General features: G+C 44.7%; 1 protein-coding gene across 11 annotated transcripts in view; it reads right to left on the bottom strand.

Moving 5' to 3' along the window:
- STARD13 (StAR related lipid transfer domain containing 13) overlaps positions 1-27,108 on the bottom strand; it is a 508,432-nt gene that overhangs the window by 6,403 nt on the left and 474,921 nt on the right. For 10 of the 11 annotated variants that reach the window (XM_078070466.1, XM_078070463.1, XM_078070464.1 and 7 more), the window contains 7 exons: positions 17,491-18,884; positions 16,198-16,368; positions 14,811-14,970; positions 6,935-7,133; positions 1,951-2,161; positions 1,232-1,346; positions 164-385 (listed from right to left, as the gene is read on the bottom strand). In XM_078070466.1, coding sequence (XP_077926592.1) covers positions 164-385; positions 1,232-1,346; positions 1,951-2,161; positions 6,935-7,133; positions 14,811-14,970; positions 16,198-16,368; positions 17,491-18,884 — 2,472 coding nt within the window. Of the gene's footprint in view, positions 1-163; positions 386-1,231; positions 1,347-1,950; positions 2,162-6,934; positions 7,134-14,810; positions 15,028-16,197; positions 16,369-17,490; positions 18,885-27,108 lie in introns of all 11 variants that reach the window. The other variant, XM_036066629.2, reaches the window with a different exon arrangement.

Raw genomic sequence — 27,108 nt, 5'->3', positions numbered from 1 at the left:
AGCCCGACTTGGGGCTCGATCTCACGACACCGAGACCATGACCTGAACCGAAACCAAGAGTCAGATGCTTAACTGACTGAGCCACCCAGGTGCCCTGGAAACAAATCCCTGCTTCTTACACTGGACTCTTTAGGGGTAATTTTTTCCAACCTCTTGAGATTACCTTTTTGAAAGCAAGATCTGTGTTGTCTGTGCTGGAGCACGTGACCCAGCCTTTGAACTTCTCCTTGGCTTCTTTTTGGAGGCCCTGGACAAGATGTTCCAGGTACGTATGGAAAGTTGCCCCGCTCTCCTCCAGCTGGGTCCCCAGGTCTTCCAGAGTTGGAGCGTGGATCTCAGCCTCCATGTATGAGTTGTGGGACTGGGCTACCAACTCATGCGGGACCTGAACCAACAGATGCACGAAAGAGCAACATACCGAGCTAAAGAGATGCTGAGACTCATAGTCAGAGAAAGCAAAGTAATTTCGTCAAAAACCACAGTATGGGCAATGGGCCTAGTGCCATGGGGCAAGGGATGTTTTTCCAAGATCAGCGGCAAGGCTGGGGTGGGGGAGTTTCCTAAAGTCAGGAAAAACAAATACGTTTCTGAGACTACGGTTATTATTCAAAACATTGCAATGACTTCCCTTTCAGTCTTTCCGTTTTCCTTTTATTTTATCTTTAATGTGTTTTTATTCAGTTTGGCAAAATGTGGCCTCAGGAAACTTAAAGCACACAGACTTAAGGGAAACATCAAATATGACTTAGAAATAGCTTTACCTTTTTAGCACACTTTCCCCATTTACAAATGCCAACTTTACCACAAAAAGTATGCCAGAAGTCTAGCTGAGTTCCTTCTTGAACCTATCTGTGGCTAAACTCATAAGCTGTCACGGATTCTTAGTTAACAGGGATTGCTCAATATCACGCATACGCAGATGTTGAACTTCATCAAGTCCAAGTTAACAAATGCAGCAGAGTTGGCTGGCTGGCCTTGAACCTGAACGGAAGGTAATGTGACCGTTTTCTTGAAAACCATCAGCATAGTAACCCCAGGGGCCTGACCGGCATAGCCTCAATTACTCAGCCAGCTCCTCACATTTCTTGGAGGCAAAGACCAGAGCTACAGAGGGTACTACTGTCATGGTAAAATCAGGAGCAAGCCCGATGAGCCGCAAATGCAGCCACCATCCCAAGCGTCTTATCTGGCTCCAAGAGCTAGAGGAAGGCTGCTGGAACCTTTCGCTCACCTCAAACAGTCTGTCGCATTCTGTGATCATGTGGGCAAGCCCCTGCGCGGCGGCCAGGTTCTCACTGAGGTCCTTTTGATCTGGCTTCCCGGTGGCGTATTTCTTCTGTATGACTCTGTAATTGAAGGGCAGAGTCATAAGCAGATCCCTCACTCGAGAGCTTTGCGCAACACAGAGCCCAACCCTTTTGTTGTCGCTTCACGCCCGGATGCTGATCCAGATCCCAGACTTTCTCATTTCCAAATAAAAGCAGTGACCACAAGGCCTAGATACTCTGAGTCAGGCTAGGAGTCTGATAGTTCATAATGAAAAGCCTTGTAAAAATACAAGGGCAGGCATGACTGCTGGGGGAGAAATTCGTCTATTTCTTCCCCGAGTTTGAAACCAGTCACTGCAGGTGCTAGTGCCTTAAGTCCCCCCCTTTTCTCATTAAAGATTGTAAACAGGGCTTCTTGTACTTCTTCCTCCTTCCCACCCACAGACCACAGCACAACTTCTCGGGCTTTCTGGATCGCAGTGGGCATCCTTCGAGACTACTTGGATTCATATCTAGCACGTGAATTATGGTCACCTCGAAACACTTTCTGATTATAAACTAAATGCTGACAAATCCTTAAGTTGAAATACAACACAAGAAGTTTTTTTTTTTTTAATTTTTTTTAATTCACCTATAGGAAATACCCGGTTTAGGATTATGGTTGTTGATGAGAAAAACCCACCTGGGGGAGCTTTCCTTCTTCAGCAAATTAAGATGGAAGAGGGAGGGGGCCAGACACACGGCAAGGTTCATGGATGTCATCTGGTTCTCCTCCACCAAGTTGACCACGTCATTGAGAAAGCATAGCAGCGTCTGCAAGACCTCCCTGCTCTCGTCGGCCAGAAGTAGGATGGCGGCTTGCACTGCCTGCAGCCGCTGCTCCTTGGGGACATCTACGGAAAAGTGGGTGCCAGGTCATGAGAGCGACGCCGCAGAAAGAGCCAGCCGGACACAGTGTGTAAGGTCCACCTTCCCGTGTGAAGACACACTCCGAGACACGACCATCATCCCCAACCACGGCGACGGCCACTCATGGCACAAAGAAGTCAGTCACTGCTCAGGACCCACAGCTGGTGAGAGGCAGAGCTGGGACGGGAACCCCAGCCGTCCACCTCCGAACCCCCCCGTGCCTTTACAATGAGAGCTATTTGGCAAGGAACAGCCCCGTCCTGGCCTTTCACGGTCTCTGCGCCATCCACCTGCTCAGCTGTGTCCAGACTGGTTTTCTGCTCTGGCTGAAGTTGGCGATAGGCTGGGGCACTGTCAGCCTGGCTTCCCTCATGCCCACCCTCCCACCAGACAGCTTGGGAAGCACCTTTCGGGATGCCCAGGGCTCTGTGGGGCGTGTTTGGACACCACTGTGTTAGGGGACGGCAGCCTCGCCTTTCCCCACCCCTACTGGAGCCGCCAGGCCTCGATGCCAGTTTGGCACAATTAACCATGGTGGGATCCAGCCGGTTGGCCGTCTGGAATGACTCCTAGTGGGTCAGCTCCTTAAGCATCAGCCGGACGCATCTTTCTTTTTCCTACTAGTCACCCAGGGCTTGGTGTGGAGGAGGTGCGTTATTGGCTTCATGTGGTGACCCAATGGCATGCATTTCATAATCTTGGGGAGAACGGAAATTGAGGTTGTGCTTGGGGAAGAGGAACCAGGCTCGCTAAGGTTATGGAGTGAGTCTGGCCCTGTCAGGCCATTCCCCTTCAGGGTGGTCCTTGTGGGGTGGTGGTGGTGGGTGCTGGTCATGCCGACTTAGAAGGGCACTGGCCCCGGATATATGCTGTGAACTGATAGGGAAAATCACGGCAGATGGGTGCTAGGCACTGCATTTTGATGCCCCGTGGCTGGGTTTATTACTGATCTTTTAGGTCTGACTCACTGCCCTTATTCTTCTTACTCCAAAAGATACCATCAGGAGCTCACTTTGGTTACACTGTCTTTCTTAAAATACCATGTTCTAGAGCAGGTCTCTGCAGTAGGCTGTCTGTCCTCTGAAAGGGTGGAGGAATGTGCCTGTGACAATCCTTGACTTGTGAGAAGAAAATATCAGGACTTCCGATGGTGTTTACGTTTTCTCTCATGCTTTAAAAATACTGATTGGGTATGTTTTATAACATGCACAGTAGATCACAGTAGATCACAGTATATTTCTATTATGAGAAAGATATAAGTATACATGCTCAGATATTTACTATTTGTAGGGTACATGATAAAGACATCTGGAGCCTGCTGCCCCAGAGGGGCTGTGTGTGACCTTCTGCCCGGGTCCTGCTCCTCCCCACCATTGTACATCCCAGCGCTGGGCAAACTCCTGGCCCCGGTCAGCCAGCAAATCCACATTTCTGGAAAAGCCTGACTACATTCAATGTTCTAGAACCCATCTCTACCCCCACCACGTCCAGTGTGTGGCACAAGATAGACCTGGGTTGAGTAGAAAAGAGCCATTTTGTTCAAATTATAGCAGAACCTTGTTCTTTTTTTCTTGCTTGTGCTGAAACAGGAGATACTACTAATGATTTCAAGCTTGTCACCGAAGTGTTAGAAATTCAGTTGAGCCATTGAACTGCTTTTAATATGCTGCTTTAGCTAAGATATCTAGTGTGTACATTGTTTAACTTTAGATGGCTAACCTCCTCTTCACAACAACATTTTTAAGAGTCATCTTGTCATGGCTACATGCTGTCTCAACTTTCCCTTCACTCACTTATTCCTTTATCCATCAAAAAGTATCTTCTATTATTTTCTACTAAAAATGATTGTGAAGGTCAACCATTAATCCCTAAATTCAGCATTCATTTTGGATCTTATCCTCTTGGACCTTTGTCACACTTGACATTCCTGTGGTTCCTGCCTCTTTCTCAGCTCTCAGGAGACTATTCTAGATCTGCGTATCTAAGTGTTGATAATAGCGACCATGCGGATGGCTATCAGCACCTCAAACGCAACATCCAGTTGATTCTGAACACCTCTCCTCTCCCTGCCCTCACACCAGCTCTCCTTCCCCTCTTTTTTTCAGTATTCTCCCAGTCACCAAACTTTAAGACTACAGAGTAGTATCTGATCCCTCCATCCTTCTCCCTCCAGGAGACCAGTGGGTTTCAGCTATTTTCATTATCCATCCAACTCTAATCGTTTGAAGAAAGTCCAAGAAGGAACACAGCTAAAATTAAAACTGCTCTGGAGAAGGGGAGGAAGAACAGTCCTCTTTGACTCCAGAGTCTATCCATGGAACACTGAATTTCCAGTCTCACTGCTGGAAGTCACTGCAGGTAATCCAGCACCTCAATTAATATGTTAGCTCACTCACTAACCCTCCGTTCTTGCACAACCCAATTATCTCTTGTTCAGCACTTCCAGATTCATGGATCACAAGAGCAGTCGTGATGGACATTCACCCTTGTGGCAGACACAGACTTGGCTGTCTACTGAATACCTACTCCCTCCTTCCTCCTCTATAAGAAAATACACTGTCTGTTCGGGTGCCATCTGGAATATGCTCAGGGAAGATGGGCCCTTTCCTTCCCTCATACTCTGGGCATAACCATGTTGGCCTAAACCCAAAGTGGTAATCCCAGTCCTCTTTCCAGTGACTGATTTAAGGGAGAACATGTAGACCATTTCTGGCCTATGGGACCCAGATAAATGCTAGGAGCTTCTATAAATTTATCTCCTTGATAAAAAGAGACATATGCCCCAGGGGAAGCCCTTCTGCTCTCTTCTTGCCTTTGAGTGTGATTTTGGGAAGACACAATCATTGTAAGTTGTGGCAATTGTATTGTGACCTTGAGGGTGTAACCGAGAGAGGCTGACTTCAGCCCTGGCATCACCGAGCTGTGAAATTAACCGACTTTGGAATTTCTTAAGTCCAGATTTCTTGTCATGTGTGATTATAAAATTTCCTTATTGTTTAAACTATTTGTTGGATTTCTGGTTCTGTCTTTACAGCTGAGAGTACTGTAACAGGTAACCCCTTCAACAACACCCAAGGGTTCCTCAGTGCTTAATGAATCAAGTATAAACTCTTTGCCTTGACATTCAATGGCCTTCCTTGGGATGGCCCTGGTCTAATTTTTCAGTGTCACTGGTACTGTGTCATACAGTTACCATTCACACAAGCCAGAAGAATACCCTGGAACCTCCTGGACCATGCTCACGCTATGTGAGTCATTCAAGACATGTTCCTTCCATTTCTCCACCTTCAGCTGCCAGTTCCCCACCAAGTCCTAGTCCTCATCTCAACCTCCTTGGATTTTCTTTGTAACCTTATTACGGAATTTCTCCAATCTTGCTGTATGGCAGTTATATATGTACATGTCTCATCTCCCTCAGTTGTAAGATCCTTGAGAGCGGAGAGTAAGTCTTACCCACCCATATCATCTTCAGCGTGCGGCACTGCCCTGCGCATAAGCGGAACTCAGTAAATGTTTGCTCAGCTAAAATAAACACTGCTTTGATCTGGTTTATTGTTGGTGAGTCTCAGAAAGGGCCAAAGGGATTTATTTCTTAGAAACAATCTGGCTTTAACCTTAGACTAGTGTCGACCCTAACCTGAGAACTGATTAAATGTAAAGAATCATATATGATAGTTCCAAACCATGAAGGAGGCTTAACTGGAAAATGCAGCTCGACCTCTTAAGGCAACAAAGTCCTGAACTCTCTCTGTTTGGGCTCACGTGACATGTGTCATTAATTTAACTTAGCCTATTCACTTTGACAAAATAATATTTATTTAGTGGGTCATCACTTTATCCTGTTTTTACAAGTGCTATTTATTATAATCCTTTTTGGATTTGCAATATTGTAGGCTCCTTAAACACAGCACAGAATTCTCTATAGCAAGGATCTTCTTCAAATTGGATCAATTCCATTTGTTGATCCCCATTTCAGGCATATTTTCCTGAAAACTCAAAGTCCACAGGCCAAATATTTTTTTTTTTCTAAAGAATCAGGACTTGGACCACTGAAATAATTTATAATCATAACATTATTGCATCTAGAAAAGAGTCACGTGTTCATTTCTACTACCCCCTTTGTAGCTACCTTTAGAAGGATACGCTTTTTAATCAGCAATTGTTTTATTCAATGATTATTTTAATTATAGGGGCTTGCTGAGAATTTTCAATTTAACATCACTTAAAAAATTCCAAGTGAAGATACAAATTCGTTGCATTAAACATAAGCTTGATTTGGTTTGCCTACTTTTTGCCAATTAAAATACACTGTATTAAAATACATTTGTTTTTTATTTCTGGTCATCTTAACACACTTGGCTTTGAATTTCATATATCCCAAGGCAATACTTAATCTTTAAAAACTTGAATTTAAGTTTTAAAAAACATTTATATACAAAATAAATCCTATTGTGTTCCCTTCTCATTTTAAAGTTATTAAAAATACACTGAGAGTTAGTTTTAGACCTTACGCAAAACCCTACTGAGAAGGAAAACTGATGTCAAAAAGGTATTTTCAAATGCTTAACAAATGGCCTGGAGATTTCCATGTCAAACTGGGAACAAAGTTTACTTCTGGAAAGAAGCAGAGAATGATAACTTTTATACATTTCTTTAGGGATTCATGTACTACTTGTGTAACTAGACCTCAGTCTATAGAATGCTTTTTAAGTGGATGGGTGCACATGAGAACACTGATCTGCATTCCTTCCACTTACACTGATAGATGTGGAGGAAGGTCTCGCTGAGCTTGTTGGTGAAAAGAGGCTCCGGGAGGTCCCGGAAGAACTGTTTTACCATATCTGCCACGTCATACGCAGACTGGTCCTCGTAGCTGACATTCTCGGGGAAGTTCTCGTTCATCTGACGTAACGCATGGATTCGAGATTTCACGCCCGATTTTCGAAAAAGACCCACCTGAAACAAGTCACAGGGACAATGTTAGTGAGGCCACCTTCCCCCCAGCCATCCTCTTCCTAAGGCAAGCACTTTGGGAGTGATGAGAAGGCATGGAGTCAGGGCTGGATGAGCAGCAACTGCATCCAAACTAGTAAAATGTAAATTAGTAGGTGAGTTACTTCGGGCAGTAGTTGAACGCTGACTCCCTCTCCCATAAAATAAGGATAAGAATAATAGCCCACCTCACAGGGTTATTGTGGAGACTAAGTGACAAAATACGTATGGCCGTACTTTGTAACCTGCAGTCTTGACTAAATGCTATCATGTCATTCATTTATCCAACAAGCAGTGATTCAATACCACTCTATCTCAGGCATATTTACACTTGCTAGGCATCATTAGTGAGCAGACCAGACAAAATTCCCTGCCCTCTAGTGTTTACACTCTAGTGGGGGTTTTGAGAAAGTTTGGTCAATGGGAGGTTTGGTGGATCCCACATAAGCAACCATATCCAGTGCACCTTTGGGGGAGAGGTGTAGGGAATATGCTCCTGAAACATAATAATACTATAAGCATGTATTTTGATTTAAAAGTCCTATTTCTTGTCCTTCTTTGGAATCCTCATAATACTCCCTATGTGTGTTTCTCATATGATGCTTGGCACTTATTACTCTGCCTGATTAGTTACTATGTGCATAAGCCGTGGCTCTAGTGAGGATTCCTGGGTGGCATTTTTTCAGACTTCAAGACATTGTCTTAGGCCTTTTTCATCCCTAGGGCTTAGACTCCTCTTCTGCTTGACAAATAAATGGAGCAATAAGGCACCCAGGAGATAATGCTCCTAGTAGGAATGAGTGAGGTGGAGAGGAGCCCTAGGAGAACAGAGATTTCTGCAAGGGTCGGTCGGCAGCTTACACTCCAGGCCCCTCTAGAGGCTCTGCACTCCGGACTTGCCGCTACCCAAGAAAGGGCTGAGTGTCTCTGACACCTGCCCCCACCCCCACGGGTTTACAGTGAATTTGCGTATCTGCTATTCTTAAATGCCTGTAGGGCATCGAGTTGCTCCACCTTGGTCCTTCATTCAACCAACCTCAATCTCTCCTTTTCTCATTCCTCAAGGGCTCACAGGTTGGCCCGTTTCCAAAAAGCAAGGTAGGAACATTCCAAGTGGCCAGCCAGGTAAGCGGCGGCACACCAGGGAGACACTCCGCCTCCTCCCTATGCCTGGGGAAAGGCGCCGGCCGTGTCCGAGGCGGCTCTGCGTGCCAGGTCAGCCTTGACCCAAGTTCAGGTGTCTGAGGAGAGCTCTCTTGGTTATTGCTATAAATGGAGAGCAGTTCTAATTCCTTTTAAGTACAGTGACAGCAAGGGAAGAACTCCAAGCAATTAGAGAATACTCAGGGATTTGTATATGTCAGCTGAATAGGTCGCAGGGGAAATGATCCACTGCTACTCTTTGTGGCAATAAAAACCAGAATTCTTGGTAATACTTTTTTTGCATTCCAAGGCTTATCACTCTAATTCCACAGATTGGGATATTCAGGCATATTGTCACTTAAAACGTTAATTGCTCTCTTTTTTATCCTGAAAGTTTGGAATATCTAGAAAATGTATAACTTTGCCGTACTTAGATGTCTCTTCAAGAGTCTAAGGAACACGTGTCATCCTCTGGCAACTACTCCAAATGTCACCAAAGTGCACGAGAAGAAAGCATGTACTGTCAAAGGAAAAATTCAAGTCGTCAAATGAATGATTACTAAAGTGAGATCCATCCTCAATGTGTTTACATTCTCGACTCCTCTAGTTCTGGAAGGAGGCCCAGGACAGTGCCACAGGGCTGTGCTACACGGGAGTGTTCAGAATCCCAGGGCCCGGAAGGTGAATTCCTAAGTGTGACTCACAGACATTTATCCTCCTGTGAATCGGTGTTATTCCCTTTGAGAATTCCTGTTATTTTCTCAGCAGCAGAGAAATATTGATTGGAATCTGTCAAGAGAATAAAGCAGACAAGTGTTTGTGTGTAAACTGCAGAGCATCCACTGTGTCTTGCTGGCTTCATTTTGGGTGCACACTGGTGTGCGTGTGCAAACACATCCCAGCAGTGTTTTCTTTGTCTTGTCTGTTTCCAAGTTTCTTTCTAGTTTCAGCAAATATTGTTATTTTAATTATTTTTGACATGTCAGGAGCTCTCCAGCTGCGGGCTCTGAGCTGCTTGTTCTGACTTAGATCTCACAGGATGTCCAGAGGGCTGTCAGGTATTTATTTGTTCTGCCTCAGATTCTGACAGTAACCTTCCCGTCCCACCCTTATCCTCCAGGGACGTGGGAAATATCTGTGGGATCTGTGGATTTTTGTTGGAAGCACAGAAGGAAATTTCTTTCCCGAACCTAATAAAGAAAAGGTGAGGTCTGAACTCAGACCAGATTCCAGATATAGTAGCTAAGGAAGGCAGAAGGGAAAGAAGGAAAGAAACCCCAGTCTTCAAAACTCGCCTTGAGCTGATGAAAAAAAGCACACCAGAACCACCCTACTTCCTGACTTCTTGTCACGTGAGCTCATTAATTTCCTCTTGTTGAAGCCATCTTGGGACAGCTTTCTGTTCCTTGCAGTGGAAAACTCCCCAGACACAGTAAGCAGAAGATTCTTCCAATGGTGCAGAGATCCCAAGAACAGGGAGAAGTCGATCTACCTTCACCGAACAACCACGGGTGGTGGCCTGAGTGATTGCCAATAATCATTGCTTCTTTAGAAGAGTTTTCAAAGTGGTGATGAAATTGGCACTGTTGCTTCTGAGGGCAGCCTTGTCATCACCATGGGTGGGAGGCTGCCCCAGATCCCTCAGCTTCATTATGAGGAAGCCCCAAGTGGTGTGACATGTCTTTCCTATGCCTCTGTGTCTGTCACCACTGGTAGTCACACAGGGCTCCACGCTTGGTTTAATTCTCTGCTGTCACCGTTTTGAAATTCTTAATAATGTATGAACAAAGCATCTCACATTTTCATTTTGCACGAGGCCTTGCAAACTGCAAACTCCCTAGCAGGTCCTGCGCTCACGTACCTCTCAAGCACGGCTCAGACACCCTCTCTGAAAGGGGGAGCTTGGTGGCAGCAACCCAGCGTTCATTTTAGAAGCATCTTGCACGTGATCACTCATTTTACAGGTAAAAGGGTGAGTGATGAGTGTTCCCTTGGTCTTGTTTTTCCTTTCCTCTCTGTTGTCTTCTACCCAAAAACCCAGCTCTGAAAAAGCAAGGACTCGGAGTATAATCTGAAAAGGTCCCAGAGCATCACTTATCTCATCTGAGGGAGGCAAGAGGACTGTGACGAACAGCCAGCGGGTAGGGGACATGTACTGAGTAGGAAGTGTCTTCCCAGCATAATCAGCCTTCTAAAACTTACTGTTCTATTAGAAGGAGAGGTCGGGCACACGAGTGCTGCATTAGAATTCAAATTTCATCTAAATAATATTAAACCTCCTACTTGGCATCCCTTTTATGCTAATCCTTTCAGTCCTTGACGATGTTTATCGGGACTTCCCTTTGCTCTTCTTCAGAAATGGGCTCGGCTAATGAAGAAAGGTTGGTTTTATTCAGAAAAAGAAAGGGTCCGAAGTACCGCGTGTGGCGGGTTCTGATTCTGAGCCCCGCAGGCTTGGCCTTTCCCTGCGTGACTCCATATTCGTCAGGACAAGCATCACCTGCGCCTCTGTACGCTGCTGATTTAGGGCAGAAATAAAAGCTCAGCCAACAGAGCAAGGCTCCTCTCACACACGGCTATGTCTGAATACAAATGGTTCATAATTGAGGGCTAAACTTCCTTATTTCAGCTAGGGCCAGCTGCGAGGGGGAGAATAGCTACACTGTGTTTCATCATATATAAACTGTTCTGCACTTGGGGAGTGTAGGAGGCCAAACGTTGGCCATGTTTCAGGGCCCTGTGGGGCTGCATTCAACTGTCAGTGATGAATGCTTATGTTGGAGGTGAACGCTTAGCAGGAGGAAAAGGGGGCCAGCTCATTGCAGGAAGCCTCCTCCCCTGAGATCAGGGCAAAGCGCCACGGGAGAGTCTGGGATGGTGGGTCAAGGACACAGTGTAAAGGGAGGCAACACAGAGGCCAGTCAGCGTGGTTTGGAGGAAAGGTGTTCTGGGATGTTCTGGTCTTCTACGACCCAGGGCATGAGATCTCAAGATCCTGTGCAGACCCGAAACTTTTTAGTTCCAAGGAGGTGCTACTGGCAAAGAAAGAACAGTCTAATGTGATGTATGTTCCTTCCCTCTTGCTCTTGTCCCCTCCTTCTTTACTGATTCATTCACTTTTATTTGCTCTTGTTCACTCTTAAAGCTCTACAACAGTCTTCCTTTCAAGCCTGGTTTTAATTCTTCCTTGTGTTTGTCCCGTTTTCCCTTGCTCTCTTCTTATTACCACCTTCCTTTTCACAGGGACCAGAGGGGGTTCTCTGTGTGCTTCCCACACTCTGTGACTTCCCAGGTGGGAAGCCCCACAGATGTGGAGTGCTTCATAAGGGAGTAATGGGCTCTGGTGAAAGTCCCCTGGACATCTTACAGATTCTTACTTTTGACCGATAAAAGAGAGGGTTGCCTTATTCGTTTTGGTTACATTTATAATCCATATTTATGTCCTTGAAAATAAGTCTTTTGCCTACAAAGCTTTGCCAGCACATGTTTTTTCAGTAAGGCATTCTTCCAGATTGAAAAAACCTGTGAGAGGCTTGATGTGGAGACTGAGAATAAGCCAGCGAGCCAGGACTGGGGAGATTTTGGTGCCCACTGTCCTTCTCTCGATTTGTAGGACTTTTGCTTCGGACAGGAGACTGGACCTAGTAACAGTGGTGTTACTGGCGCTACCCATTATTCGGAATCTGCAGGGGTCCTGAGTGGTTTCCAGTCTACACTAAACACTATGTGGTGAGTAGAATAGCGATATTCCAATTCATTTATTTCCACCCAACTGTGTTCAAGAAAGAATTCAATGATCTATAAAATGTATAAGATACAATTAAAGATCATAGATAAGAACATTTGAGCAAAAGGAAAATCAAGATAAAAAGAGTAGCTGAAACTAGGAATGATGTACAAAATTCATACCAAAAATTTACATATATTTACCACAGGAAGAACACATATTTGGCTCTAGTCTTTCTAAGCAGCTAATATAGAGAGGAAAACATATCCAGTTGTTCTTAATATAAGAAACAGACTAGTTGTCTAAAAGAAACACCATGCTTTCAGCTGTTGGGGCTAGAGAAAAACTCTTCCATGATCACAGCAAGGACACCCACCTCACGTAAGAGTCAACATTATCGACAAAATCCTGATAGTAGGTTCATCAGTGAGTTTTTAGGACCATTTCTCCACGTGTCCCTCAATGCTAGAGATGGTATCACCCCAAGTCCACTGGGACAAGCAATTCTAACAGGTGGCAGTAGAGCGTAGTTTTTAAAAACCTGGACTCTGGAGTTAGCTTTTCAAGCAAGGGTTGGCTGTACCATTGCAACCTGGGGGAATACCACCACCCAAGGTGGGTATGGTCTTAAATGAGACAGTGAATGTAAAACAGTCAGGACAATGCCTAAAACATGCTGGGCCCTTGAGAAACGTTATCACTACTGAGCTAATGGCACAGACGGACTGCATTTCCTTTAGGTATTTCTGAACAAACACTGTTTTCTCTTAATAGAGCTTTTGTTGATAAGCATTCGCTGGCCACACATTATAATGTTTAGAACAAAATATTTTTTGTTCTCGGTAAAAGGCAGAGCCAAAGACTCTAAGAGAGTTAGCCAAGAGGAGGGATGAGTCTTATATACCCTTAGGAAAATCGAGAAGCTTGGAAAAACACGTGTCTGAATAAAAGGTTACCCTCCACAAAACACATTCTTGGGTCTGTGCTAACAAAACAACAAAAGTACAACTGAGGCCACAAAGTCCTATGCGTAAGGGCATGACTGCAATGCTTTTAGGGTTGTAAAAGAGATCAGAGTGGGCATTTCCATATATTCACCTAAGTTCACCTCTCCAACAAGTTTTCTCAGTAAGATATCCATAGATCATCTACCTTTGATTAATGTGCAATTTTGGTAAAAGCTCTAAAACAACAACAAAAAATAATGCTTAAGTAACTGGATTCATTGGTTTGCTCTATGTGGATGTTATTCACAGGTTAATGTTGGGGCATCTGCTAAAGACTATAGTTTTAGGAAAGTGGTCTGTTGACCTTCTTTCTGAGAAATAACAGGCAAGCTACTAAGGCCATTTCTCAAAACGAAATAGTCCCCACCACCACAACAGTAATAGCAACCACTCCTGCCCTCCACTATGGCATCTGAAGAAATGGGGAAAATGTATCCCTGTATATTCTCTAGATTAGGAGTGGGAAGGCAAAAAGGGATCACACATTCAGTTCAATCAAAGATGGCATCAAATGAAGTTACTCCTATTCTCCATTGAAAAGTGGTGTCTGATTTGTCAAGAGACCATCCTGATTCTAAATGTGATCTCAGTATTGGGGTAGATACAAGCATCAGTAGCCAGGGTCTGTGAGTTCAAGTAGCTCAGCTCATTCCTGTTCACTGAGCCCAAGGCCAAGGGTGAATCAATAAAAAGTGCAAGTAATTTTAGGTGGGCATGGATTACTCACGTGGCATTAGAGAATATGATGCACAAAAGCCATTGTAGAATATTTGCCTAAAAATACCCCCACTACTCAAGGTTGCAATTATCAAGTGGGAATATGGCTTTTTGGGGGGCAGAATGTCTAAGAAATGAATGGGTGTTAATTTGGAGGAGTGAAGGCTGGGCCTAGTAAATTACAGAATGGGTGGCACTCTGGGTCCGGTCACAGGCCACCATGACGGTGGTCCCCAAACAGTCATGGAGACAGAAAATGATCTCTGACTATTTTGTTTGGCTTGAGATTTTAATGTACAAGATGAAGGGAGAGTTGATTTAGCGGATATTGTTTGCATAGTTTACTTGCACATTTTAAAAAGACGTAAATAAATTTATCTTTGGTTTAAGTCTTCCTGGTCATGGTGCTGCTTCAAAAAAAAAAAGAAAGAAAAGAATTAATAGGCTCCTGGGTGGCACAGTCAGTTAAGTGTTGGATTCTGGGTTTTGGCTCAGATCATGACCTCAGGGTCATGAGATCGAGCCCCACATTGGGCTCCCCGCTCAACGCAGAGTCTGCATGAAATTCTCTCTCGGGCCTCTGCCCCTCCCGCTTGTGCTCTCTCTCTCTCTCTCAAATAAATAAATAAAATCTTTTTAAAAAAAGAGAGATATAAAAACCTAATTCTTTTCTCAAAAAATAATAAAACAGGGATGAAAGAATGCTATGAAATCAATGATGGCAGTGGGGCAACATTTAAAAAGGAAATGCAGTGTAAAGCATAACTCCCAGTTTCTAGGGAGTGCAAATCTGACAGCACAGTACAGACTATTAACACACAAACTATTAACATGAATTTTCACTCAGAACGTCATTCAAGTTGCCAGTGAGGGAACACCCTCAAGCAGCTTGACCGAGATGTAGCCTGGGCAAATTAAACACTGACATGTAAAGATCACAATGCCTTTTATTTTTAGTGAGGCACGTCTTAGGCAACACTGAGGAGATGTGACTTTGTCTGGCATTGCCCATAAATGCAGGCCCGTGTTTGGGATTTACAACCGTACCTGATCGAGGCAGTTGCTACGCAGGTATCTGAGTGCTTGCTGAATACTCTGAGGCAGGGGCTGTCCCGTTCTCTGGACGTGAACTATGAGAGGAACACCAAAGACAGTCTTGTCTTTGTAATCAGGAACTTTCATCCTCTTCATGAACTTTGGAACTGACCTAGAATTCACAGAAACCAGGTCATGCAAACCTCCTGGGGCAGCCTGTGGGGAGAGGCTGTGAAAGCAAGCAAGAGGGAAGCCAAGCTTTTGTTGGAACAACCAACAGGCGCAGGGCAAATTCAACATCTCTCTTAATCACATGACAGGAAGTACTATGTGTGCCCCTTGCCTATGTTCGATCTCTGACTATGAAACAGCACGATTTGGGGCACCTGGGTGGCTCAGATGGTTAGGCGTCTGCCTTCAGCTCAGGTCATGATTCCAGGGTCCTGGGATCGAGCCCCGCATCGGGCTTTCTGCTCAGCAGGGAGCCTGCTTCTCCCTCTCCCTCTGTCTCCCCCCTGCTCATGCTCTCTCTCTCTCCGTATCTCTCTGTCTCAAATGAATAAATAAAATCTTTAAAAAAAAAAAAAAGAAACAGCACGATTTACATTAGTGGAACGGATTTATGGCTCTGTTTTCAAGTCAAGGGGACAACTTTGCAATTTAATCGTGACGGCCACATCTCTCAAGGGATAAACACTTGTCCCCAATGAGATGAAACAAAACAAATTTAAAAACGATAAGAAGAAGAAATTTAGTTGGGGTTGGGGGAGATTTTTCTCTATACATAATTTATAACATAGGACAATTAATGACCCATTTTATATTTTTTCAAATCTACCAGCTTGTCTAAAACAGCTCCATATTTAGGTTCCAACACATGCTTTTGGCAATTCCTTACGACAAAGGTTTACTGCATATTCCTGTTTTTATTTGCCACTGAAGCCAAAGCCGGAACGCACCTGGAGAATTAAATGCTCTTGGAATGAATCAGTGCTCTAAGTGGTGAGCCCTGCATTGAGCCAGAAGGCACAAGCGACAGCTATTTCTCGGCAAACTGCCAGATTTATTTTCTGGCCAGTTTATTTTTAATGCCTCTGTTCACCATTCATCACCCTTTCCTTGTCTTTTTTTTCCTTCTTGGAACCTGACTGCTTTCCCTGGAAACCAGCCGAGAGCTGCAGATAAAACTCAGCGGGCTGCATCTGCTTGCAGGGGCGGCAGCACAGAAGGCAGACAGCGGGGCAGGGGGCGGCAGCGGCTGCCGCCTGATTTTCAGGACATCGGCAGCGAAGGCCACGAGTGGCTTCTTCAGAAGTCAGAACCTCACTACCGAGGCTTTTGCAACCACATACTTAGCTCTAGAACAAACGATCCCCTCCTAAGCGGACATGCTACGCACCACGTCCAGCCGTGTTTATTGGACATGGAGTACTTCTCCATGATGGCCGTGAGGCGAAGCAGTGAGAAGCGCTGGAGCAGGTTCAGCTGGCCGGCCGTCTGGTTGCTGATGTGCGGCGCGGTGGACGCCTGAGGCTGGTGCGAGAGCTGGAAACTGTTCCATCGGAGTCGCCTTTACCAGAAAGACCGTCAGAGAAGCCAGTCACAACGTGGCCGTGTTATTGGAAAACACACGACGTCACTGATTTCTAAGGAGCTAATCAACAGAGCTTCTGAGCCAAGAGAAATCACAAGGCAAGTGCCCCAGAAGACACCACTGCAGACAGTAAACCTACGAAACTGTTGTTTTCAGGTCTGATACATCCGGGGAAGGTTTTAATAAGGGACCTAATACATTTTATTTGTTTATTCCTAAGTTTGTTCCCAAAGTGTTGAAAGCAGCGGAGACAGTGTATGTGTGAGTGTGTGTCGAGAGAGAGAGAGAGAGAGAAAGACAGAGAGAGAGAGAGAGAGACAGAGAGAGACAGCTCGAGATGGAGAGTGAGATCTGGAATGTTCTGGACCCGGAGACCATTTCTGCACTGCCATCCCGTCTGCATTCACATTCTCCTTCTGTTGACATGGAATCTGAAGGTGGCAGGCACAGAGGAAGGAGAGCTCCTGAAGAGGTGACATGGCAGCGAACCCCAAGGGACCTCTCTGCCTCAACAAGAGCACAGCAGCGTGTACAGTACTACTGTTTCCACTAGTTCAGCTCTTTCGGGGCCATTTTTCACGGCTGCTTCTGAAGTGGTCTTTGTAGAATGGCTTTATGTACTTTGTAATTGGCAGTTTAAAGCCAAAATAAACTTGTGAAGTACACACCTTGGGTCTCAGAAATTTCTCATAGGATTAAAAAAAAAAAGTTAAAAAAATTGAGATAGGGACGTTTTAATTGATATGGCAACAAGGTCACGGGAAGCACCTGTGAACAGGCACGGAGCGTCCATTTCCAGGGATCCCTGACAGGGCCTAGCACTGTGCTTTGCACATACACTCACAACAGTTTTGTGAGTGAACATAAGATTGAATTAAAGGACAAAGACTCAGAGAAATGAATGTGAGTTAACATGGATTCAATCACCATAACATCTGTAGAAAAGATACACTTCCGTTCAAATAATTCCTAACCACATGTATCACTTCAGACAGTGTCAGGCACTTAGGAAGTGCACTATAAATGTTCGTTAGATAAATAGACCATAATTATTATGGAAATGGATTAAAAATCATTTCAGAAAATCATGGCACCAACCTGTTTGGCCTGGTCAGAGAGGCCCCTACACCAGAGTCCCTCCTCTCTCGGACCCCAGTGGCCTCCGACTCATTAAGAGATGTTCCATCTCTTTCCACGTCACTGGGTGTTGTCCGACCTTCCGAGACAGAGTTGCCTTCGAAGTCTAAGGTGATCTGATTAGGAGATGGGAAGGGGCATAAGCCGGGTTCTCCAACCAAGGCATCATGTGTTTGCAGTTCAGGCAGGACATTTTTTGACCAGTCATCCACTACCTCTTGGAGCCCATTGACATGGTGCAGAATGTCATCTAAATGGGGGAAGAGGTCATCTTTCTCCAAGTCCAAAAGGTCTCCTGTGCTGGCGTACAAATGGGAGCCCGGGACGTTGTCGTAGATACTGACTCTGCTTGCCCTGTGGCAGGACGCCATGAGCCTGGGCTCCCTGGCCCCGGGGCCCTGCTGTCTGCCCAGGGAGATGCTGCCGGTCCTCCAGTTAACCCCATTGCTACTGTCTGTTGGCGAGAGGCTTTCGATAGAGAGCGCCTTGGGGAACGTTCCCGGTTTGTGATCCTTGGGGATGTGCACCACCAAGTTCTCCTGGGAATGGAACTCGTGTGTGTGGTTTCGGTCGCCGGCATCCCGCAGTGCTGTCCCGGCCAGCACGTCCAGGTCCTCCAAGTACATGCCCCCGCGCTTGTTGGCCTCCTGGCATTTTCGTTCCTTCAGGCCGGGCGTGCTCACGCCACTGCTGCTCTTTTCCGACTGGCTGCTCACCCCGCTCCATTTGCTGGCGCTCAGGAGCCCTTTGGGGCAGGCAGTGGGGGGCGAGCTCCGGAGATCTCCGTTCGGTATGGGGACGCACTGCATGGCCTTGAAGGCCTCCGGCTCCTGCTGCAGCACGGGCCCGCTGATCACCAAGCCCCCGGTCCGCCCCGGCCCCTTGGGCCTTCCGTGTGCCCCCTTCCCTCTGAGAGTCTCCATGCGCTTCAAAAATGACTTGGCTCTGGCCCTGGTGGGTTTCTCATTCTTTGGGTAGCTGAGAGCGTCTCTGGGGGACTGCGGGAGGCTGCCGCTGACGAATGTGGCGTCCAGCATGACCGGGCTGTCGGGGCAGGGCTGGCCGGGGCAGTCGAAGGGCGCCCGGCCGGCGCTGTGGCCGCTGCCTGGCCGGCTGCGGCCGTCACTCCCTCCGCTGCTTTCACTGTGAATGGAGCAGACCTCGGGCTCGCTCAGGTCGGTGAGGACGCTTTCACTGCTCGTGGTGTTTCTCATCCTAATGTCTCCCGATGACCCATGCCTGTCTCCTCCGGGGAACAGTGTGTGCAGGTCGTCCACGCGAGACCACCGGCGGCTGGTTCTTTGGAAAGTCCATTTGTTGCTGATGCAGAGATCTTCCTCATCTGAGTCGTCACCCTGAAAAAATTAAAGATAATGCTCATTTCCAGGCAGCTCGGATGCAGTGGGAAACTGGGTGAACGCGAGGCAAGGTACCCCCCCTTCCCTTCCTTCCTCCCTTCCACGCATTCCCTCTGGCCGGCCCTCTGTCCTTCCGCCATCTTTCCTTGTCCCGTATGCCCTCCTCCCTCTCCTCCCTCATGGCTAGAGGATCTCTTCTCAACCTGCCAAGCTTTCTTCCTTTCAGTTTTCATAGTTTCTGAATCCTTCCTTCCTCTCTAAGTTTTCCTTGACTGATTACAAAGAGGTGTAATTACCATCTGACTAGACATCTAAATATAAAACACCTGCAGCTCCCTTGTTCAGAAACTTAATCCTGCCATAAAAGGCACTTACTTCTTTCCTGAAACCTCTTCACTGAGCTTCCCAGGACCCTATTTCCAGCTTCCCTCTTCTGAACCTGAGCATCAATCTGTCTCAAAGCTAACACTCCTTACTTTAGTCTCCCAAACCTGATTCTTACTGTGTATTCCCCTGTACAAATTAATGGCAAAATTACCCACTGAATTCCTCTAAGTAGAAACTTGGGAGCCATTCTAGACATCACTAGTTGAGGAGAGTCCAATCCAGCCTGCTCTGCTTGGCCAGCCTTCTTGTTTTTAATCAACTTTGCATCGAAATGCCTTTTGGCAGGACATGCATCTCAGGGCTGCTGCAGCCCCCACTGCTCTGCCCTGTCTCCCACTCTGTACCTCACACATTTCTCTGACCTATCTGGGTGCTGCCTGAGTATGAATCCCCTGAGAGATGCCAGTCTGGGCTCCCCGTGGCCAGAGACGGCCTCATTGATCTTTGCAAATCCTTATGGCCCAGGACAGACCTTGGCCTAGGGCAAAAAATAATTTCCTTCCAAGGTGAATGGATTCATCGTCTTCTTCCCCCTCCTCGTCATGCATATTACCCAGACCCAATCCTGAAATGACTTCCAGATCTGTTCCCTCATTCATATCTTCATTCCCCACCCTTTGTGTAGGTCCTTGGCACCTCTGTCTGGGTCTACTACAGTAAAAGCCTGGCTAGGATCCTTGTCAGCAGTGTCTTCCGCATCTAAACAGCTTTCCACAGTGTAATCCAAATACGATCATGTCATTTTCCAGCTTCAAAGCCTTCAGCTCCCCTTGGCCTTCCTAGAAGTCTTCAGCATGGCATTCAAAGCCCTTTCAACCTGCCTGCCATGTACTATTCTTGCCTCATTTCAGTTGTGTCTCTCAAGTTCACTGCACTCTGCTCTCTGGCTCCAAGGCAATGACCACTTTCTCCTCCGAACTCTGTACCATTTGGATTAGATCTTTGTTGTAGCATTTATTCTAATGATAACTTAAGCTCACGCCACTCGCATCCACTGTCAATCCTTAGAGGTAAGCTCATCAAGAGAAGGGCTTGTATTTCGGGGTCTTATTCGTATTTATATCCTCCCCAACACCAAGCACATAGTAACTGCTCCATATTTTTGTTTGTTTGTTTGTTATTTGAATCAAGTTTATTTTATTTTACTTTGGCATCTGGTTCTAAGACCTGGTTCCAAATTCTGGTAGCTCCAGTTAAGAGCTTTGATGGTTGTTTGCAAATTGCTTACTCTCTCCAAAGTAGGTTTCTATTACTCATGAAATGGGACTACAAACAGGCCCTGCCTCATAGGTTTGCTGCGGGAGTTAAATGAAATAATGCGTTTAGTAGGCCCTCACTGTTACTTTCCAGTGTTGACTCAAATGCTTATCTATTTGTTGCCTATCTAAGAAGATTGCTTACCTATCTTTTTACATATCTAATGCCCACTTTAACTCCCCTTAATTTTTAATATATTCTGGTCTCAAAGAAAAGTAAACAGATGTTCAGTCAATAAATATTGGCATCTCCCCATTCTTGCTTATTTCTTGAAAATCTAGATTCATACGGGTGGGACTAAGTGACAAATTCAAACATTCATGTACGGTAGAAGGTGGAAGAAAGTAAAAATAAACTAAGGTACTAATGGAGAATTACACAGCTTTGGGATCACACTGGGAAATTAGCTTTGAGTTAAAAAAAAAGTTATATAAAGCTTTGGCAAAAGAGTTTAAAAAGATGCGCTTGGTACAAATGGAAAAAAGGAAAGATTCTAGGATGATGAATCAAAGTTATACTTTCTCTGTAGCATTTTCAGTTTCTCTTTCCCTGTGACTGATACAACAAGACATGACATTTGAGGGCTATTTATGTATCAGGCACCATGAAAGGTTGAAGCTTGAGCTCACGGATTTTCATATCACATTTCAGGAAGGTAATGAAAAGGAGTTGATATTATATTATCATTCTGAAAGACCCCTTTCAGCAAATACGTTTTGAGAAGGCCAGAAAAGGATATACTTTTAAAGAAAATGTAGATATTTTAAATTGAAACTACGATGTTAAGTGTGGGCTCCAAAGAATTCTCTCTCAAGCTAGACCAAACTCGATTACTGATGCTAGCAAACCACATACTAGTTGGATACGGATTCCTTTATTTTGGTCAAGAAAAGATGCCAAACTGGGCACTGTGGACTGGGACTGGAAAGTCTGTCCCTATCTGCTAGACTCTAAGAGCTTATTATACTGGCTTTGAGCAACAGGAAGGTATTTACAACCCAACCAAGTCATGTGAAACAGTGGCAAACTCCTGGAAAAAAAGGCCAACAGTTCAGGGAAATTTTGCAGTATTTAGGTCTTTTGAACCAAAACAAACAAATTAAAACCAAAGCAATAAAAAAAAAAACCCAAACAAAACAAAGAAAAAAGAAAAAAACACCCATTCTCCTTTTGCACCTTGTGCATATAATTATCATAGTATGTCCCCAGGGCTGTGACATGATTCTGGTTTTTTTTTTTTTTTTTTTGCCAGTGCAGGATCTTTCAAGCTATTGATAGTGACATACAATAAAAAATTTTCCATCACAGCTTAAGGCATATATATATTACAATAAAAAAACAAACAAGCTAATGCTATAATAATTATCCTTGTTTGTACTCTGATATTTTATAATCTAGTTTAGTCTGTTTCATTTTTAAAAAATATTGTTTCTTACCCACCCAACTGATTTCACAACCCACCAATGGGTCATGATCCACCATATGAAAATCACACTGCACTGAAGTTTTTTTTTTTTTTTAATACATCAGGGCCCAGCAGACTATCATACATAAAGCAGACTCTCCAGTAATAATTGTGGGAGTGTACTGATTAAGAGATATTGAGATTTCATCTGTTTGATAGTTTTTTTTTAAAAGATTTTATTTATTTAACAGAGAGAGACACAGCAAGAGAGGGAACACAAGCAGGGGGAGTGGGGGAAGGAGAAGCAGGCTTCCCGCTGAGCAGGGAGCCTGATGTGGGGCTCCATCCCAGGACCCTGGGATCATGACCTGAGCCGAAGGCAGACGCTCAATGACTGAGCCACCCAGGTGCCCCGTTTGATAAATTTTTTGAGGCTAAAAACAAATAGTTTGATTATTTAGAAATGCAAAATGGAAATCTCTAGGAGTCAGATGTATTTATGAGAAAAGGACACACCAAACAAACTTTAATCTCCCATCTCAACGGTTTAGTGGACCATGGAAATCTGTGTCTGGATTCTATCAAAAGAACTGACAAGAGGTTCTCATGATATTGTTGTGGCCAAGATGGCTAATTGTGTTTGATGCTACAGAGAGTTTTGTTGGTAACTGGTTGAGTAGCTCGCACCAAAGAGTGTGATCAAAAAGCTGAATGCAACTAAAGGAGAGATGTCTGAAGGATGCTTCAAAGTTATGTCCATTTTAAGAATAACTTGAATAAGTCAGGAGAACTCATGTTTTCAAAGTATGAATATGGCACAAGGTAATTCACCAAGTGATCTTGAACAAGGCACCCTTTTTGAGAGTCAATTTTCTCAGCTGTAAATGGGAATGATAATAATTCACATCTAGCATTATTTGTCCACACAACCAAAAGAGATTAAATGTGAAAATGCCACATAAGCCTTAAAGGGCAAGATAAAGCTAATTATTGCTGTTAGAGACTGGTGATATTGAGATGTATAACGATCTTAACAGAATTGAAGGATGGCCTGTTAATAAGATGAAATTTTTGTAAAGTGAAATATAAGGACCCTAACTTCAAAAATCAACTATAGAGTGTGCAGGATGGAATAGATTTAGTTTAATAGCAGTTCCTATTCATAGCTTTGAGAGTTGTAGTAGATTTCAGCTTAATGTGAGTTAACCATGTAATGTGGTTACCAGACTGAGACACCAACTTTAGGATGCCTGACCAGAAGCATGGATCTCAAGACTCTGAAGGTTGCAGCCCTACTGTGTTGTGCACTGGTCACATACATCAGAAACACATTTTAAGAGGCACATGGAAAGGATTTTCCTGTATTTCTAGAGAACAGTAATCAGGATGGCCAAGGATCTAGGAACCACAACTTCCTGTGCACGATGATTGAAAGAACTAAGAGCTTGGTTTAGAAATGAGAAATTCTAGAGCAGTGCTATTCAAAGTGTGGTCAAGGGGCTGCCAGTCCCCAGACTTAGCAATCTTCAATGACATAGGTACAGACCTTAGGAGTAAGCATTAAAATAGTTTGTCACCATTTAGCAAGGCTGTGTTCTCCAAATTAATGAGCAGGGGCTCGGTCTTACTGAACAGGGTAGAGACAAGTTTGGGTGTCACACAAATATTGCAACATGTCATATTTCAAGATTAGTTCATCTTTCATAACACAAAGTATATCATGTACAGGATCTAATGTTTCACAGAAAGATAATCATAGGAATTGGCTTGTGATGAAGGACTGAAGATGAGTTTTGAAAATACAGCTTCACTTACTTCATTTTGAATAGAAGGTAAAAAGGAATATCTTAAGCTTTAAAAAATTACTTTAAAACCTCTTCTTTAATTGTAGTCAATATACTCTGTGAGACTGGTTTCTTTATGATGACTAGTATTAAAACAAAGGAACATTCTAGATATACATTCTTCCCCGTGAGTATAGTGTTATTGGCAATCCAGCCTAAATTAGGTAACAAACAGGAAACTCGCTGTCATGAATACTCATAGTCCTAGCATTTGAACAAAGTGTGTGAATAGGCATTTAATATGGGAAACTGCTATGTCAAAGTAAACTTTTTGTTTGGTTATGACAGCCGAACAACAAAAAGGCTATGGGTATAATCATGATTCTTTTTTTTTTTTTTTTTTAAAGATTTTATTTATTTATTTGACAGAGAGAGAGACAGCGAGAGAGGGAACACAAGCAGGGGGAGTGGGAGAGGGAGAAGCAGGCTTCCCGCTGTGCAGGGAGCCCGATGTGGGGCTCGATCCCAGGACCCTGAGATCATGAACTGAGCCGAAGGCAGACGCTTAACGACTGAGCCACCCAGGTGCCCCTAGAAATAAAATAAATTGCCTTGCAATGCAGTGAACTCATCATGTCTGGATGCTTACAAACTGAGGCTGAGCGACCTATGAGCGATGCTCTCGGAAGTAAATCCTGTGGCGGACAAGAGGCTGGAGGAGATGACAGAACATCCCTTCCAACTCAAAGATCCTACAGTTCTAGGATATTCCCATGCAATTATCTTCAATTCAAGACTGTAATACTCTCCAGCTAAGTGAATGCTGGAATAAGATGTAATTTTTCTCTCATTTGACCCTGCTGTTTGGAGCTGCAGAGAGGTGTCTAATTTGGTGGGAGTGATGGGGGCTTGTGTGAAAGGTGCAGTGGGTGGAGTGGAACAGAGAGCAGGCCCCTGGGCAGCCCTGCAGCTCCCCTGAAATGCTGATGGGCGTCCAGGCCAGGAGAGGCTGCCTGCAAGGTGGCTATTAGTCATGGTTTCTGGGTTGCTTTCCACCTTTGGTTGTGATTTCAAAGAGCTTTATTAAAACTATAACTTTAGGGGCGCCTGGGTGGCTCAGTTGGTTAGGCGACTGCCTTCGGCTCAGGTCGTGATCCTGGAGTCCCTGGATCGAGTCCTGCATCGGGCTCCCTGCTCGGCGGGGAGTCTGCTTCTCCCTCTGACCCTCCCAACCCTCCCCCCTCTCATGTGCTCTCTCTCTCAGTCTCTCTCTCTCAAATAAATAAATAAAATCTTTAAAAAAAAAACAAAACTGTAACTTTAACCAGAACCTTTTGAAACCACTCTCTCTCTTGGGAAATCTTAGGGAAGAGTCTTGCGTGCCTACGTGTCCTTCTCTTTCCTTATTTAACAGATAGCCTTACTGGAGTCTTCGGCCTCTGACTTTAACTTTGAATAGAAGTCATACCACATAAACACTCACCATAATTGGGGGATTTTAAAGTCATCATGAAGCAAGGGTGAACTGTGTAGTTAATAATGCAGAGGAAACACTTTTCAGAGAATAAGTAGGTCTGCCTGTACTTTGGAGTTTTTAATTTTAGATGGAGTGCTGATATTTGGCTTCTTCTAAAAAATGAGAACATTCTTAGTTGAAATTATATATTCCTCAGAGACAAATGCCAACCAGACACTGCAAAAGAAATTTTTTTTTTTCCTGATGGAATTTGGCCATATCTTTACACTGGAAACAGGAGCCCACACAAGTCCACAGCTGCAAGAGGCAGCTAATCCATAGTTACATAGAAATTTAGAAGTATATCTTCCATTAGAGTTAACTGGAGCTGAGTGGCTAAGTGCACCTGTTCAGAAGCTGGAATGTACCACTTGCAGTGCTGCACGGGGCGGGGGGGGGGGGGGGGGCGGCGCTGCTGGAATGCCTCTTGGCTGGGTTTTAGTAAGTCTTTCGGTGAGGTGTGTGGCCAAGATTGAGAATGCTCTTCTCTACCTGACTCTCCCAGAGACAGGGAAGGTTACCTTGAATCTCTGAAGAACAGCGTTTCTCTTCTGCAAAGAGAAAATCTTGTGGTACTATCTTGATGGGGGAAGGCAGGTGTGATTTCATTTTTCTTGGGGCTTTACAAGTAGCATTTGATGCACAAGAAAAGTGCATGCCTAACTAAGTATGAAGGAGCCTTCACTATCCTCATCTATTTGTGGCCTTGTTTTTCTCTCTTGGGTGAACCCACCAAACTCTTCAGAATTATAAAAAAAAAAAAATCAAACGAGAAGGAAATGCCAAGCAGAGCAATGAGATTCACTGAGAGAGATCCAGAGATACATTTCCACGAAGACATTAAATAAACTGTGGCCTTCTGTACAGATGGCAAGAAATACCCCTCTTCTAAAAACAACAATAAAAACATATAACTGTATATAGTGCTGGGGAAACTGTCTCAGGCCAAGCACCAGGAGCTCACTCAGACTCCAGTACGTTTCTGAATTCTTTGAAAGGCAAAGAGGGGCAGTCTGGTGCCCGAACATCTGAGGTCAAACCCTGCCTATTTCTGCGTGACTTTGAGCAAGTTACTACCTCTGCGTCCGTGACATGGAGTCCGTGATGAGGAACAGGGTCTGACATGCTCCGTGTGAGTGTTTGTTGCCCACCCCCCACTGCCCCCCCCCCCACAGTGAAGCCAGCACACGCAGCCCCTGCAGAGGCCCCAAAGGGTGAAAGAAGGATTGTGGCTCTGGACAGTTAGGCAATGTGGGGATGACCTTCTGCAGAATTACGCATGTCTGGGCCTCTGCAGATGAGAGATGAGGATTATATTTTTATTTCTGGGATTGCCTAAAATGGGGACGTACCTAGAGGAAATGCTGCTGATCTTTTTTTTTCTTCCAAACAAACAAATTTCGGAATGATTGCAGTGTTACAGGGTGCTTTCCTCAAGTTTCACATTCTATATTTGAAACACTTGGCCTATTCCCAGTCTGTATTTATTTTTTGTAATTTTTTTTTTTTTTGCAGTAAAATAAAGGATGAGCCTATGACTTGTGAAAGGGACGGATGACAGGAATGCATGCCCCCACACAGGGTCTCCTGCATAATTGCTTCGACCACAGCCCCAGATGCGGGTCATTACTGAGATCCACAGGGCGGTGGAGACCACATGTTGAAATTATTTATTTGAAAATTCAGGCCATGTCTTCTCAATTTACAACGTGAAAAGCAGTATTTTATTCGGGTGCATGCACTTTGAGGCCTCCAGCTAAGCAGGGGCTGTCTGTGCCACTACATCCAACATCAGGAATAAATTAAGAATGTCAGAAAGACTGCAGTGACCAATTCACAGAGGAGCTTTTGTGAAGGTAACCCATAAGGAGC

This window comes from Halichoerus grypus, chromosome 4, assembly GCF_964656455.1.
Source record: "Halichoerus grypus chromosome 4, mHalGry1.hap1.1, whole genome shotgun sequence".
Taxonomy (NCBI): domain Eukaryota; kingdom Metazoa; phylum Chordata; class Mammalia; order Carnivora; family Phocidae; genus Halichoerus; species Halichoerus grypus.
The sequence above is the reverse complement of the archived record's forward strand: the minus strand, read 5'-3'. Positions and strand labels throughout refer to the sequence as shown.